At 31.0% G+C, this 17,593-nt stretch overlaps 1 protein-coding gene across 1 annotated transcript in view; it reads right to left on the bottom strand.

Annotated features, from left to right (window-relative positions):
• The window catches only part of LOC129948190 (myocardin-related transcription factor B), a 171,963-nt gene extending 156,013 nt beyond the window's left edge, over positions 1-15,950 (bottom strand). The window contains exon 1 of the mRNA XM_056059070.1: positions 14,530-15,950. Coding sequence (XP_055915045.1) covers positions 14,530-14,587 — 58 coding nt within the window. The 5' untranslated portion in view covers positions 14,588-15,950. The remainder of the gene's footprint in view (positions 1-14,529) is intronic.
• Between the last annotated feature and the right edge of the window lie 1,643 nt (positions 15,951-17,593).

Genomic DNA, 17,593 nt, shown 5'->3' with positions numbered 1-17,593 from the left:
TGTTTGACCTCTAATACAATCTGGGAAACTATTTCTAAGGTCTGCTTTAATTTGCAACTACATTAATTAACCTAGTTTTTTTTTGTTTAACTAAATTCAAGGTGCATTATTGCTGCTAGTACAAAAACCTGGTAACTCATCTAAGTATAAACATCGAAAACAACTCAAATTTGTTTTATTTGACTCGATTTTATTTTCTAAAAAATATAACATTAGAAATATTTCTTAATAATATTAACACAACAATTTCAATCTTGCTCTTAGCAACTAAACCAATTTTGTTTTTGAAATATAACCTTAAAAATGTCGTAAAGATCATGAGCGCCAAATGTCTATAATTGTTTTTCTCTCTCGTTAGAAAGGGAGACAATTATACTTATGACATGACAGTTAGAATGTTGCCATTTAAAAGTTTTATTTTAAAAAATAAATCTCGATGACATGCATCTTAATTTGTAACGAAAATTTCGGTCGTTTGGCGCTAAAAATACGTGGAAAATAAGTAGATGATATTTTTAAAGGTTTGTAAAATAAATAGCGCAGCTTAATTGACACGCCTACCTTTTAATAACAAAAAGGCTATAAAAGTAGAATTTTAGTTCTTTAAAAGGAAATAAGTACGATTTTTAACCAATTTATGAGAAATCCCCTTTAATTTCTTAGCAATTTCTTATTTTACTGACAGTTGATGTTGTTTCACCTTGCTGTCAAAATAATTAAAAAAATGATTGTGTATGAAAAAATTGACAGTTTACCAACAAAATAAATGTTGAAATTTGACAATTCAATGATATCCGCCATTTTCTTTCGATTTTGACAGATGAGCTATTGATAGATGTTGTCAACTTTTTAGAAAGTCATCTGATATTAAAAATAAGTAAATCCACCCCTTTGTAAAGTAATCGACAGAAAAACACAATAATTCTTTAACTAAACTGTCGCTTATGATGCTCCGGCAAAAGGTGAAAACAACAACAACAACAAAACTTGCCTACTTCTCTATTTTAGGATGAACAAATAAAAAAAAATGTTAGAAAGACATTCTTAAATTATTTGTTGCGCTTCTTCTATGGAACTCTACACACAGCAGAATGGTTAAGATATGGAAGAAACAACAAGAAGAATGACAAAGAAAAACCAACATGACTTGAAAAAAAAAAAATATTGGAGGAAAATTTATGTCAACTAAAGTATTAAAGCAATAAACTTGAGATGCAAAGTATCGCAAACAGATGAAACAGCAGCAAACGAACGCTGGAGTGCTATAGAATGCATTTCGTTTATATGAAAATATACAAACTATAGATACGAGTACAGATACAAACGTACGTCGTATAGATAAGTTTGTATCTTATAAAACCAACAACAAGGAGGGTGGAAATCTAGGTGAAATGAGGTCTCTCACGTTCAGCGTTTTCTTTCTATTTTTAAGATTTTCAATTCCAGGTGACGTAAGCTTTGATAAACAAGACACACACAAAAAAAAACAACAAATTCAATTTACATTTTCATACATATATATCGATGGAGGCGAGAATGGTGGTGCATGATGAACGCGGCATGGAAGTGGTGGATGACAACATGGAGAAGGCACGCTACCCATTCAGGAAAATTAATTACTTTTCAAAAAGAAAATTCAACAAAAAAAAAGAAGAAGACTTTCGAAGATATGTACAATATTGGTGAAGTATTAATCAAGTCAAAATTAGCACATTCAAGACTGACATATGTCAAAAAAAAAAGAGCTTACATTCTAAGCACAGATCTTTTCTTTTTTCTTCATTTTTCTTAAAACATTCTGTCGACAGCATTATGATTAAATTTCACTTAAGATTTGTTCAATTTTTTCACTTTTTTTCCTCCTTGCTTAGCTTTCGATTTATTTCTCTCACTCTTCCTGTGATTTGTTGGAATGAACACGTAATATTTTAAAATGCATATGCCTTTCGCAATAATATGGATATTGATAGAAAAGTTCAAGTTCAAAAACCCCTCTCGAAAAATGAAAACATTGACACGCGTTTTACATCAAATTGAAAACGGAACAACAACCGACCGCCGCCGCCGCCCTGCCGCAAACGTATCTATATACTTTGCGTTCTATAACCATCACACGGTTCATACACAATTTATTTCGCGTTTATAAATCTGTTTTTAAAAAAGTTTCACGCTAAAATTGTGATGCTTTTTGAGGTTGTTTCTAAGATTAATTTTAGGTTTTTTTTTGTTTTTCATTACTTTTTTTCTTTAATTTGGTATTTGAGAGGGTATTGAACTCAATTTGAACTCAATCAGTGCGGCAGGCTACATAAATTAGTCACAAATGAGGTAATTTGTGTAGCTAATTTTCTATACCAACAACAACAACAAAAAAAGAAATAAAGTAAAATCCTAATTTGAACCAAAATACGTCTTTTTTCGTTTTTGTCTTAAGTTAAGTCAAGTCGAGGCTTTTGTAGACAACCATCAGCAATGGGCAAACCAAACCATGCCAGACAGAACCTAAAGGAGAAAGTGAAGATGGTAAAATTAGCCGGTAAATGCTAGAAATGGTATTTGTTTTGGTTTTCTTCTTCTTTTGGATTGCGTGCAGAATTATCTGTATTAATTAATTACCTATAGAAAATGAAGTAGACAATATTATTTGTGTGAACTGCGTAAGGGAAAAACTACCCTGTTTGTGGCTAAGGCAACATAAGACGTTTAATAATTCAAATAAAATGATTAAATTGCACGAATTTGGTTTGTCTGAATGTCTAAGGCCTCTTCTAATCAGCAAATACGTAAATTGACCTTGGGCTAGATTTTCAAACACAAATTTGTCTTAAATCAAAGATTATAGGCTTATACACCTGAGATTATTTTAAGGGATGCATTAAGTTACACTTTTATTTTAATTCGGGTAACTATAATTTCATCTTTAATGTACGCCGTGCACTCAATTAGAAACGCTTTTCAGGTCAAACTTCAACTTCCGGTTATTATGTGTTCTTTAAATAAATGCGGCCATCTTTTTTTTCTTTTACATTGAAATCTAGCCAACTTCACTATAAAATCATAATAGTAGCAAGAAATGAAAAAGCATATAACCACAAAATCGATCGTGCACATAATTAGAAAAGAACCTTTTTTTGAGACTTTCGAGATTAAAAAGTTATTTTTGGGCATTGTAAGTTACACTTTTGTATCTAGTTAGGTCATTAAAATGGAGAAAAACATGTGACGTAAAGACTCGACGTGAAATATTGAGCCATCATAAAGAAGGATAATCTAATAGGAAGATTTCTAACATTTTAAAATGTTCAAAGAAGATGGTATTCAATGCTGTTAATTATTCAAAAACAAAAAATAACACAATAGAAAAAATACCACGAAAGCCGAGACCAAAGTCAACCTCTCATAGAGGAGATGCACTAATGGTTCGTGAAAGCAAAAAAAGCCTTTTGCAACTGCGAGGGAAATTAGGAGGGCATTGTTTGGTGAAGCAGATAGCTGGCCGTCTGAAGACACTGTCAAAAGAAGGTTGCAGAATTGAGGGTCATATGGACAGGATTCAATATTGCAGAATCCTTGAGAATGTTATGCTGCCGTAAGCGGAAGAAAACCTACCCATAGTGTGGAAACTTCAACAAGACAACGATCCAAAGCGCACGACCAGTTACACTAAAAAATGGTTCGAAGTCAACTCCATCGCTCTTTTGGACTGGCCGTTCGTGCAACCCGCATCTTAACTCATAGAAAACCTATGGCAGCATCTAAAAATAAAAATGAGCTACAAAAAATTGGAAATGTTTCTAACTTATTCCAAGAAATTCAGGATGTTTGGAAATCGATTCCAAAAAATTTGTTTTCATCTTTTTTATAAATTAAAAAAAAAAATATTTAATAAATAGATACGAAAACAAATTTCCAGCAAAAAGAAAATTAAAAAATATTAAAGAAGAAAGTAAGACAGGCAAAACAAAATGAATATGAAAAATCGTTTCTAATTATTTGCACGCCACTTTATAAAGAATGCTTTCCAATAAGAAGTCTCATTTTGATACGTATTTCATTAACAATGGAAAACGATATTCTAATGACCGCCAAGACTGCAATCGGACCACCTTATCCAATTTGTGAAATTTTCTATGACTGCTGCGAAATTTACAGCTACATCGCTTTGATAACTTCACAACTTCCATATTGAAGGTCTTGAATCGATTGAGGAGCATAGCACTTATATATGACATGACTCTAAGGAAAAAAGATTAAGCGTATTAAATTACAAGATCTCGGTTGTCTTAAACTTTCTTATACGAAATTGCTAACTATTCGTTACTTTTATGGCATGTAGAACCGTTTTATTAAAAATCATTTTAATATCTTTTGATTCCGACCAATAAAAATCATTTATCATAGCTCCGTAGCAGAATTCATTCACCGTAACAGTAACACCGAATTCAGCAAAATAAGGTGATGCTTCTAATTCCCCTGCAGAACAAATGACGCCACCTACGCGTTTGTCGAAACCATATTAGAGATCAGCAAGTCGTAGGTTTCAATATCCAATGCATTTGAAGTGGTTTCCTTTTCTATTTCAATTTTCAAAAGGTTGTACTACGCACTCTTCGATTCTTAACATCACTTATTTTTCCAAACAACTCATTTTTTTCCAAAAAAGTTGCTTCACGACGACCAAAATATGTTAGTAAACGTCCACATTGTGTCTAATAAATTATATCGTCTATTTGCGGTGATGGTGATTTGTTAACTTGTTAAATGTTTAAATACAACACCTCTGAATTAAACGTTGTTTAAATAGCTTAATATTTAAAATGAAACCTCTTATTGGAGTACCCTTTATCGTTATTAAAGAAATACATAAAAAACAATGGTTTTAAAATTTAAGTGTGCAAGTGAAAGACCCACTCTCAAAATACTATCTTTTAAGTCGAATCAAATGAGTAGCAAGAGAAATATAAGGATGGTGCACTATGGCGTATACTTAACTTTTTTTTTTAATTCTTTATAATTGTTATAAATGCTCCTGCATTTTCTTTCCAAGATGAAGTTAAAAAAGATAAGAAATAAAGGAAAACAGATAATTTGAATTCTAGCTATGTAAATCTTAAGCTTTTGCGTATTGATGCTAAGTCTTTTGAGATCAGATATGGTTAAATATAAAGCGCCAACGAAAATGTAATTTTAAATGTTCAAAAACCACTCGCGTTTGTTTTATAAACTTATACTCCTCTTTTAGCTTAAAATTTAAAAAAAAAAACTTTCCAAAAATACCTAGACAAATGTGTTATTGTTGTTGTTTTAAAAACACCATAAAAAGAATTTTGAATATTTCCCTATAAAACCATAATGCCTAGTGGCAGGAATTCCAAATTTTGATCGCCCTCTTAAAGAACAAACACGATTCTCTGTTGTTTTAGAATATTCTTCCTTCAAAACAATCTAACACTCACTTTAGGATCTCAAAATCTTAAAATATTTTTAATTATAAACCTGAAAAATGTTAAAATATAACAACTTTAAATTGAACGCTGCCAAATAAAACATCTTATTGGAAAACCCTTTATCGTCCTTAAAGAAATGTGATACAAAACAATGGTTTTAAAATATAAGTCTAGGACCCTTTGGCCTTGCTTCTTAAAATACTGCCTTTTAAGTCGAATCAAACGAGCAGCAATAGAAATATAAGAATGGTTCACTATGGCGTATACTTACTTTTTTTTTATTAATTCTTTTAAATTATTATAAATTCTCCTGCATTGTCATTTTTAGGTGAAGTTAACAAAGATAAAAAGTTAACAAATAACAAATGACTTGAGTTTAAGCTAAATATTAGGCTTTTGCTCATTAATTTAAGTCTATTGAGATCAGCTATGGTTAAATATAAAGCGCCAACGAAAATTTAATTTCAAATGTTCAAAAACCACTCGCTTTTGTTTTATAAACTGAAAACCTCCTCCAGAGCATAATTTTCAAAAACACTTTCCAAAAATTCCTAGAAACAAGTTGTTATTATTGTGGTTTTAAAACACCATAAAAAGAATTTTGAATATTTCCCTATAAACACTATAATGCCTGGTGGCAGGAATTCCAATTTTGATTGCCCTCTTAACGAACAAAAAAAAAAAAGAAAAAAAAGATTTTCAGTTGTATTAGAATATTTTACAACCAGAACTTAAGTTTTCTTCCTTCAAAACAATCTCACACTCACCTTAGGATCTCAAAAACTAAAAATATCTTCACTTCGAAAACTATTATTGTTAAGAACTGTTATGTTGTTAGTTTAACCTGCTCAGAAGATTTTATACCACCACACATGTTTTTTTTTTTTGTTTCAATTTGTTTACATTTGTTGATTTTTTAAAGTAAAGTTTAAGTATCCAGCTGATAGTTTTGTATAGGGAATAAAGTATTAAGGTAATAAGGGGTACTTAAAATGTACGTTTCTATTTTTCTATTAAAAAAATAAATTAAACTAAAACAAGAAGAACCAAAAAAAAAGAAAAAACAGAAGATCCAAAAATATCTGGCCGCGCTCTAGACTTTGTTTATCAATAAAAATAAAAATTGACACAAGGTGAAAGCCAATTGTTTTATATTTATGTTTTTTTAAGTAAATAAACAATTTTATTTTTATTGTAAATTTTCGTGTAAAATCAACGAATTGCAAGGCAAATTAATTTGAATGTTATAATTTGATCGTACCTAATTTATTTATCCATACACTCCGGTGGAGTTGGTTAGATTCACTTTCACAAAATTCTATAATTATTTAAGAAAACAATTATTTCAGGTAAAATAGACTTCGTTGTAAGTTTTTTAATTTACTTCTAATATTTAATTATTTTTTAATCTTATTGAGTTAAGTACATCAAACCAAATGAACTGAAGTGTAAAATTGATAAAATGCCAAAATAAGCGTAGCCTTTACATCAGAAAACGCACATTAGAAAGATTTTGGCAAATAAACAAACAGCCAAAATATACATCGCATCGAAAACCAGGTGAGCTACTTCGAGCGGTACCTATACTATGTGGCGCGATTCTATATTATGGTGGCGTGTCATGTTGGTCGGTCGTGTGGAATTTCATTTACACCGACCGAAAAAAATGGCGTGTGCTCTATTATACTCGTATATCTACAACATCAAAAGAAATAAGATGTAAAATGACAAGTGCTCGATTACGCCACAAATCATCCATAGTCTGTTGGTTCCTGATTTATCCCATCGGAATATTATTTGACCGAGTTTTTAGCAACATGATCATCATTATTGACCGCTTCACCGATCACCCGTTGCGGCCACCACACCGACCACAAACGTAGTCTACGCGACGAAGCAAAGCCGGACAGATGACGAAAAGGCGAAGACGATGGATGGATGCTCGATTGCTGTTCGTCAGTCTTTCGTTGGAGGAGGAATCAGTTCAAGTGTGACTTTTTAAAAGGAACATTTTAAGGAAAACCAAACCAAAACAGAAAATTAAAAGAAAAGAAAAAAAGTTGACGCTGGCTAAGAGTTAATGGCTAGGTTTCAAGAATTTTGTTGTTTTTCGTCTAAAGAGAACATATCTCTAACAATTTGACATTCAATTCTTTAATGTTTTTAGTTGGTTAATGAAAATAGTTTATTTTGTCTGTTTTTGTTTTCTTTTTTTGTATTTTGTATGTTGAAGGCTGTTTGACATCCAACTAAAATTGAATTACTTTCAAAATAACTAAATAAATGGATTTTGTTTTTAAAAAATACGGATTTGACATCGACGATAGTTGTTTTTGTTTTTTTTTTTTTTATCACACAAGGCTTTTAAAATTAAAACGTCGACGAAATATTTAGTAGGTTTATTATAATTAGACTTCTTGTTTTTAAACAAAAAAAAATCATTACAAGGCTGTTTGTTTTAATTTCACATAAAAACGCGTGTGTGGGATCAAATAGGTCAAGTGACGTTTTTATTTTTCATATACTTTAAGTAAAAACCAAAATGGAGAATTGTTGTTTTGAAGGGACCTACCCAAACTATATGTGAATTAGGCCACATTAATTAATTTAATAGTTCTCATTATTTTTAATGGTCACACCTGCCATAAAATTTTATGGGAATTGCATAGTTTTTCAAGGAGTTTACGTTGCTGGCTTTGATTTTCATAAATTAGATTTTTTTTCCATAAAAACCTTGTATCAAAGTAGTAAGAGGCATTGTTTTGATCGACCATCTTTCTGTCAATTATCACTTTTAAATTTTTTATTTTTTTAAATTGGACAAGCAACAGCTTACTTTAAATAGAACGCTTTAATAACGCGTTGAAATTGTAAAAATTTACTTCTAAAATGGTGAAAGTTTTGCAGTCACAGTTCACAAAACTAAACCACTTTCTAGTCATTGTAAAGCACTTTCTTAAAGTGTAGTAGTAAACCGTGTGGACGAATTTGAGTCGTTTTGATAAGTCAACAAAACTGAGAATATTGGAATAGTGATTTAGCCCGCAGTATTGAAAAAAACAAGTTTGTAGATTCTTATTTAATTTTTGGAACTATGAATTCCAACGTATTTTGCATAAAGATTTAGGTCTTAATGTTTTTAAAGTTAAGTTAACACAAGAACTGAAGCCAGTTGATTACCAGCAACATCCTTTGCTTGATGAGCCCTTTGAATGAATCAATATGATTCGGATTTACTTCTAAAAAGCATTTTTAGTGATAAGACTCACTTTAATCCCGAGATTGCATAAGTAAACAAAATTGAATAATTTTTGAAAAACACTCTCGATTCTTTGAATTAGCGGATTTTGAATTAGCTGCGTAAATGGACAATACTCATTCAAAAATGAGGCTAGTGCAACGGTTACTGGTTTAATGGACGATTAATGCATTGTTACAGAGCTTTGATTGATGATTTTTTGTGAGAATTCATGGATTCAAAATTGTAAAAACATACTACTAAAATAGTGAAGTCCCAGTTCACAAAACTAAACCACTTTCGGGTCATCGTAAAGCAACTTCTTGGTGTGCAATAATGAAGGGTGTGGAACAATTTGAGTCGTTTTGATAAGTCAGTGATTTGAAGAACCGAAACAATAGAGAACATTGATGACCTTGCTCGTCAATTGGGTTGGAGTCGAAATACTACATCTCAAGATACTGTATTTCAAAATACTGTATGTACAAAATGCTGCATGATTAAAATGCTGAGCCTCAATATTCTGCATTTCAAAATTCTGTATAAGCAAATTTTGTGTTTCAAAATGCTGTAAATAAGGCTAATCCTATATTCGCTGATTGGCTCTTTTAACTGTTTCAAAATGGTCTGGATTTTCATTAAAAATTCATCCTCAGTAAAGAGTCCCATTTAGGTCTTAAGACTACGTCAGTAAATAAAATTAAATGATTATTGAAAATGATTGTTGAGGTTCTTAGGCTGGCTTCGTAATTTGATATTTCTTATTCGAAAATTAGCCGGTAGACTTCAACTTCAACTATCTTTGATTGTGATGAGCTAAATACTAATTTTACATCTCTATCATCATTTGAGTTCAATGATAGCGCAGGCTTTTCTGGATATTTAGAAACCGATAAACCCTTTTCTCCAAAGGGCTTTAGCTTCTCAGCAATTGATGATGAAGTTGTTCTAAAACCCTGTTTATCTATTAAACCAAACTCTATAGCATTTGACGAAATCCATCCCGTGTTTGTGAAGATAACTCTACCGATTACATTGAGATACATAACACATCTTTTAATCTCTATTCTCATTACTGGAGTTTTTCCTACCGTCTGGAAAGGTGTTAGAATTGTTCTTGTTTCAAAAAACCGAAATGAGTATTGCCATATTTATCAAAAGTTTTTGAAAAAATGATGAACACACAAATGTGTCAATATCTAAAACGTAACGACATGATATATTCCAATCAATTCGGTTTCCGTCAAAAGCACGGTTGCACTACTGCCCTTATAAATTTGGTGGAAGAAATAACGAGAAAGTAGATAAGAATTTCGTGTTTTTTCTCACTCTTTTGGAATTTTCCAAAGCGTTTTACACTGTCAACAACCGTAATTTATGCATCAAATTAAGGGATGAGTTTTAATTTACGTGATCATCAGTGAGACTCATTTTCTCATATCCTAGTTCTAGACACCAAGCAGTAGTTGCTAACAACCAAACTTCAAGTTTTCTTCTGGTAACACGAGGTGTTCCCCAAGGGTCTATTTTGGGTCCATTACTTTTTACTATGAGCTCCCGTCCCTAAGCTTTAAATCATCTATACATATGTATGTCGATGTTTTGCAGCTGAGGTACAGTTGTCCACTGGGGTTGTTTGAAAATGGTATTTGCGAGATAAACGAAGATCTTAATAAGATATTGCTGTGATCTCAATCAAACGGACTTTGTTTAAATCCTACTAAGTCAAAATGCTTAGTCATTTCAAATGACCCTATAGACACATCTTGCTCTATTCCAATATAACTCAATGGTAACCCTATTCAGTTTGATGACTCCGCCACGAATCTTAGAGTAGTTTTTAATAAGACTTGGACAAATCATATACAACTTATCATAGATAGAGGGTACCGAGGCTTACGTATGTTATGGACCACGCAAAGAATCACTCCAATAAAAACTAGAATGATACTTTCTAAGACGCTGCTGATTCCACTTTTATTATTTGGGTGTGAACTATTTAGTAATTGTGATTCCAAGCACTAAAGGAAACTTAATAGTGTGACAAGGTATGCAAGATTAATATATGGTTTTTCTCTTGATAACCTTTTCTCGTTTAGGACCTTAATAATGCTCCACAATGTCATGCAAACTCGACAACCGACGTACCTTTACAATATAATCCTTTTTCTACGCTCTAATCGAAGCAGAGATCGCTACTCCTATCTTGTTTCGAGCCGTCAATTTTTCGTTCACGCGGTTAGGCTGTGGAATTCTCTTCCTCAAACTATAAGGACGATAGGCTGCACTACTCGAATTAGAATAAGATTTAGACAGTATTTTGAGGCATTGCGATGATTTTAACTTTTGTTTCTTTTGCATACTTTAAAGGTTTTTTATGATGTATTAGAATAAAGTCCATTGATCAAATCTTTTTTATTAATTTAATAGTATAGAGTAGTTTTGTTCATATTAATGTTTTTTTTTCAAGTCATCTTGTTTAAAATTTAGTATTTTATTCATTTCATGTAAACCAATTGTAAAACTGAAGACTAAATAATATTTAATAAATAAAATAAAAATAAATACAGGTGATGCAACGGTTACTATAAGAGCATTGCTACCAAGCTTTGGTTGATGATGGATTATTGAAAGATGTGGATTACGTTTCTTTTCAGCAAAAGTATTACGTTCCACTTAAACAACAATCACAATTCAGCAAGAAAAGTTTGCTGATCGTTTAATTTCTCCAAGAAGTGATCATAATTGAATGCCGTGACCCATTTCCTTTGTGGTTACGTTTAGGCTTAATCGTAATCGTGAGGTTATCGATTACATACAGAGTAGCATATTTTGCTCTTTAGAATACAGTATTGTGCAAAACTTTTGTTACTATCACCGCCTATCAAAAAAACGCACATTCTTGTTTATAGAAATTGTTACAATCAAATTATTTGTATGGCTCTAGACTTTTTTATGTGTCACCTTATTGTTTATAATCTTAAAGCACTGATCCAGAGGCATATTCTACAAATGCACTGCTTTACAAAAATAATAATGATTTCAGCTGTGCAAAATATTTGCAACTAGTTGCCATTTCTCTTTTCGTCTCATTTTGATGAAGGTTAATATGATTTATTTTGAGGTTGGTAAGTTTATGCGTGTAGCTTGATTTGTTTAGTTAGTGTTAGCCGTGACTTTCATCGATAAAACGGTTTTTAATATAATAATTTTTTTTTTTTGAAATTGGAAAGAAAAAAAAAATGTTTTAAAAATGGCGGGAAATAAATATTAATCGGATATAAAACCCAGAATTTTGAGTGATTTCAAAAAAGGAGCTTCACGAAAGGACATTCCATTCAAAGCTCAACTATTTGTAGAATCATCAAAAGTCATAGAGAAGGAAGGCCTTGAAGCACCACAGAAAAAGATGATTGAAAAATTCAGAAGAACACCCACGGAATCATCCAGGGAAGCAAAAATTGAACTTAGGTTACCCATTGACCCATCAACTATCAGACGCTGCTCACTGCAGGCCGGATTGCGTTGTTTTAGGAAACAAAAGAGCTTTTTATTAAAAAAAAAAAAAAAAAAGGGAAAGCTCGTTTGACTTTTGCAAAAACTCATCTCAATTGGAGTCCCCAAAAATGGGAAACGGTCTTGTTTTCTGACGAATCAAAGTTCAATATGCACGGACGGGTGGTAAACAACATATCAGAATCAGAAGGCCAAGAGGTAAGAATCTAAATCCAAAATACACTAAACATGGAGGTAGTTCACTTTTGGTATTTTGGTACTTCTTTGACCAAGAAATCAAGCCAATTCGACAAGTGGAGGGCATAACGAAGTCTGTAGACATCCTGTGTAACACCATGCTGCCTTATGCCCATTGGGAAATGGACGTTTCAACACGACAATGATCCCAAACCCAAGTCGAAGTTAGCCACAAAGTGGATTGCAGGAAAAAAAGAATGAGACAAGCCCAATAGCGAACCTGTGGGAAATTGTGAAAAGAAGAATTGGAATTCAGAGGCAGTGGAATGACATTCGAAAAACGGTTATTAATAACCCTATAGCTTCGATGTCCAGAAGATATACAGCTTTTATAAAAAATAAAGGGTATGCAATTAAATATCAAAATTTCCTTGCCTTGAAGTAAGAAAATAGTTTGAAATTTAGTTGTAAGAACTAAGTTGCAAATGTTTTGCAAAGCAATTTTTCCAACTATGAAAGTATTTAGTTATTTATTTTTTGTTTAAGTAAAATGTAATAATTTTGGTTCCAACAATTTTCTAACTCAAAAGAGTTTAGAAAACTTAAAAAGTAATTTTGGTGTTTGATTTGCTAAACAATTTTTTTTTTTTTTTTGAAAAATGGTGGAGGTTTTAGTTGCAAATGTTTTGCACAGTACTGTATATCAACTGGTTTCTACTTAAAAAAAAAAAACACTTATAAGAAAATCATATTTAAAAAAGTAAAGGTGAAAGTTAAAGTGAAAAAAGTGGAAACGAAAATGATAACTTTAAAACTTAAAAAAAGAGAATTTTCGAGAAAAAAAAAACGTTTTCCAAGAAAAGAATGGTCTCAAAAAAAAACCACAAAAAAGCACATTTTCAAAAAAATTTATATTTTTACAATTTAATTTAAAAAATATTAATTACATTTGTTTAAAAAAAATCCTCACACAAAAGAACATTTGTTTAAAACTTTATTTTTAAATGAAAAAGTTTATTTCGAAATCAGGAAAACATGTTTTTGGGATAGAATACTTTTTATAACCATTTATGGCGCTCAAATGATCTAAATTTAGTACAAATCAATTGACGTCATTAAGAAATAAAAAGATATGTTGTCGAAAAGACGTCAACTGTTTAAGTTTTGGTTTCACCTGATTTTGTATTTCGTAAACTTAAAGGGATGAAATAACTTTTCTATATCAAAGTCAAAGATCGTGTTGTTTGGTAACAATAAATTATTTTTCGTAATCAAAGGTGTGAGCATATAAGACCGCAAAGTTTATTTCGAATGAAAACAAAAGCAGAGTTCAAGAAAATCGAAAAAACACCACAGGTGCTAATTTGAAAAATATTGCTGAACTTCTTTTTCTTGTAAAGTTACAAACAAACTCACTGAAAAACAGGAAAAAGAAGTCATTCATTTCTACAACTTTTTCGAGCAAATAAAAGGGGAAAAAAAACAAAATATTTACATGGGAAATCCAATTTCAAAATTAAGAAAACCGACAATTAAGGTGGTTGATAAAAATCACAGAAAAGTTCTTGAATTGGTCCAATTAATTCTACAAAATTCTCCTCATTGAGAAGTGATGCTCTGTGGGTCAATGAGTAAATATTCACAAAATATACATCATATTGTGTTCTTTTTTTTTTTTTTTTAAACAAAAAATTCAACTTGTGAACGCTCGCTTCAAAACGTCATTATTCATTTAAAATAAGTACATATATCATCGAAAACCAATTTTTTATCATCAACCAAAAAACAATAAATAAACGTCAAAATCTTAAGAAAATAAACAAAAATCCAACGCAAATCAACCGCAAGTTTTTCTTTTTTAATGAAAATGAATTTTTAAGTTCGAAGGAGAAGAAAATGAAGAGAAAAAAAAGAATATAGGTAACAACACCGCAGCGTACAACTTTTTTTTTAAACAAATACAATTTTTTGAATATTTTTAAAAAATAAATTTCCGCATTTTTTGTGAGTTTTCTTTTTAATAATTTTTTTTTTCAAATCTAAAAATAGTGTTTTTGGTATTTAAAAAATTGATTTCCTCTAAATCAAGAAGAAAATGAGAATAAAACAAACTTAAGAAAAATTAAATAAACATTAAAATTCACATCCTACCCTCACAGAATTTGCAACATTTTGCTGGCGGCTCGTCAGAATCAGCAATGACCGGCATGGTCCTCTTACGGCCCAACTAAATTGCACTAGTGATAGTAAACATAACCCTTTTCCAACCAAAGGGATATACAATTTATAAAATTGCTTAATATAGGTTTTGTTTATTTTTACTAAACTTTAATTCTTTTGTTTTGTTAATATATTTTTTTATATTTATTTTCTTCTTGTAGAATGCACATGAATTTTTTTTTTTCACAATTATTAATTTTTTGTAAGGTTTGCACTTTGGAAAATTTTATTTATTTATTTTTTTATTTTTGTATGTGGAATGATTTAAGAATATTATTAATTTTATTTATTCATCAAGCATAACACGACGACAAATTTACCACAAATACCACGCGAATTCGCTCTCTCTTCACTTATTCAAATTAAATTTTTTTTTTATTTTTCAAAATTTCCATCAGCAGCAACAGCAGCACACTTCAACAATAAATATAATAATTTTATTTATTTTTTCCATAAATTTACATGTTTTTCCATTAATATTTATTGATATTTGGAAAAATCAAAAACAATAATAAATTAAAAAATATTTCTCATATCTCTCGAAAACCGCGCACACTTACTTTCTAAATGCACTAAAATCTCAATTATTCTAAATTTTGCATAAGGGGACAAAAAATGCTTTGGTATTTCTTATAAAAATATTCACTAATCGCGAATTCATTTTCGATTTTTTTATCTTCTTGTCGTTTATATTTTTTTTTTAAATTTATACGTAAATTACGGTTTTTGAAATATTTATTCCAAATAAAATTCGTTAATTCATTACAAAACAAATCCCCTTTTGATTAGAAGAAATTTGACAAATAAAAAATAAAATAAAACTCAAGCAACACATCGAAATGCGTTTTTCTTATAAATATCGATCATAACGTCAAAACTCCGTGGAGACCACTGAGTTGAAAACGGTTCTCGCTGTCGAATTTTCTTCTGGCTGAAGGAAAAAGTTTTTCGAAACTGTTCAAAAAACGTATGGTGTATAAATTCGGACTATATCGAAAACGTTGTTTTAGCTTTTTTTATTATTTATTTTATTTTGTTTTCGTTTTGAGAGAGAGAACGAAAAGTTTTAAGAACGAGCGACAACGCACGGAGGATTCAAAACCGGACCACTCTGCTAGACACAAACGAAGACGGTCGTTGGTTGTCGGCATTGATTCTAGTGAGACGAAAGTCTAGAGAATCGAAAAAATTTCTTCTCAAAACACCGAAAACACACAATTTCCCTCCTCGATTAGAATCAATGTTGTTAGCGTTTAATGCTCTCACAGGTACACGCAGGTCTGGCGCGCGAGATAACGGAGTTTCGAAAATAGAATTGTTTCGAAAAGAAAGCAGAACGCATCGTCCGCAGTGGAGTGGAGTGGACATGGACATCATCAGTGCTGAATCTCGAATGGAGATCGTGAGAGGATCTACTCCCCTCTTTCTCTCACTCTGATCACAGTGGATAATCGGTCTCTCTTTTTGAATTGCATTTTTAGTTTATCCCAGTTTTCAAAAACTATTATTTGAAAAGTGTTTCTAACTCTAAAAAGAGAACGAGGAATTGTTTATTTTCGAAACAAAAATAATTATAATCAAATCAAACATTTTCTTACACTGAGAGAGTGTAAGAGAGTAAAAAAGAAAGTGAGAGAGAGAAAGCTTTTCTAAACATCACCTACCGAAAACAGAGCTTCTAAAACTGTCCGTCTTTCTTTTCGATCTTTTTGATTTTGGTGAATTAGAATTATCCGTTATGTACCGCCATATTGGATGTGAGAAACTTCTGATACCACCTGCTTGCGGTTGTTTATACATAATGCAAATAAAAAACAACGGCGGAAGAATGACTAATTTTATTTAAACAGTCATTGTAGTTGTTTTAAAATTAGGATTTTAATTTTAATTTAATCAACAAAAATAATTATTTAGATTTTTCTACAGGTAATTAAAATAAAAAGAGCTTTATTGTTGTTTTTCTTTTTTAGAATGTACAAAAAAAAATCACCCTGTTGGGAAGGATACCAACGTATTTGTTCTTATTTGCCGGTGATATAGTTTAGATAGAATATAATTATATGTATGTATTTAGAGAAGAGGTGTTGGCGGCTAGTGGTGGCGTCTGTGCTTGCGCTTGTTAGGCGATCGTGAGTTGTGACTTGTGAGAAATCATCTATTTTTGGAGCACGTTTTTATGTTCTCTTCAAATAAATGAATCACACGGAGTAAAATTATTATGCCCCGTGGACGCTATTAATGAAAAGCTCGAGTAAAAATTTTTGTAAAGTATTATAGTACCTATCTATAGATGAAACGATGATGTGCATATATTTTGATATAGAAGAAAAAAAAGTTAAAGAAAGCAAAACAGTTAGCTGACCGCTCAATTTTATAAGCTTTTTCTTTAATGTTTTCAATTTTTACGGGTGTGATTGGAAATTTTAAACTTAATTTACTTTAATAATTAAATAAATTTTTAAAGTAAATTTAGTAAGCTTATTAACCAAAAAAGGTGATTATGCTTATTGTTAAAGATTTTATCATCTCGCTGTATCTTAAAATGTTGCTAAGGTTTAAAATACAAAATGGAAACTTAAAGTTTTAGTAATTACTGAATTAATATGACTATGTTTCTAACCTACCCTACTTGATTAAGGTTTGTTTGCTTTGCTTTTTTTTCAATAACTGTCTCTCTTTAGAGGTGTTCGGAGCAGGGTTGTTGCGGATGTACAAATTTTGACACCCGCGGAAGCCGATGCGGATGGGGATTTTTTGAGATTCACATCCGCGGATGTGGATGCGGATGCGGGTTTTAGATTTTATTAAATAAAAACAATTTTAAGTCAGTAAATAAAGGAAAATTTTATTGATTATCTATGCGTTTTATAATTAAATTTAAAAATGGGTGAGTTTTATTTAATAAAAAGGAAGATTGCAGCGTTCTCAGATTGTAATCTGTTTCTTAGTGGATCGTATATTAATCCATCTCCAATAAATAGTTGTTGAATTTGTC

Source organism: Eupeodes corollae, chromosome 2 (genome assembly GCF_945859685.1).
Source record: "Eupeodes corollae chromosome 2, idEupCoro1.1, whole genome shotgun sequence".
NCBI lineage: Eukaryota > Metazoa > Arthropoda > Insecta > Diptera > Syrphidae > Eupeodes > Eupeodes corollae.
Note: the sequence above shows the minus strand (reverse complement) of the source record. Positions and strands in the feature narration are given on the sequence as shown.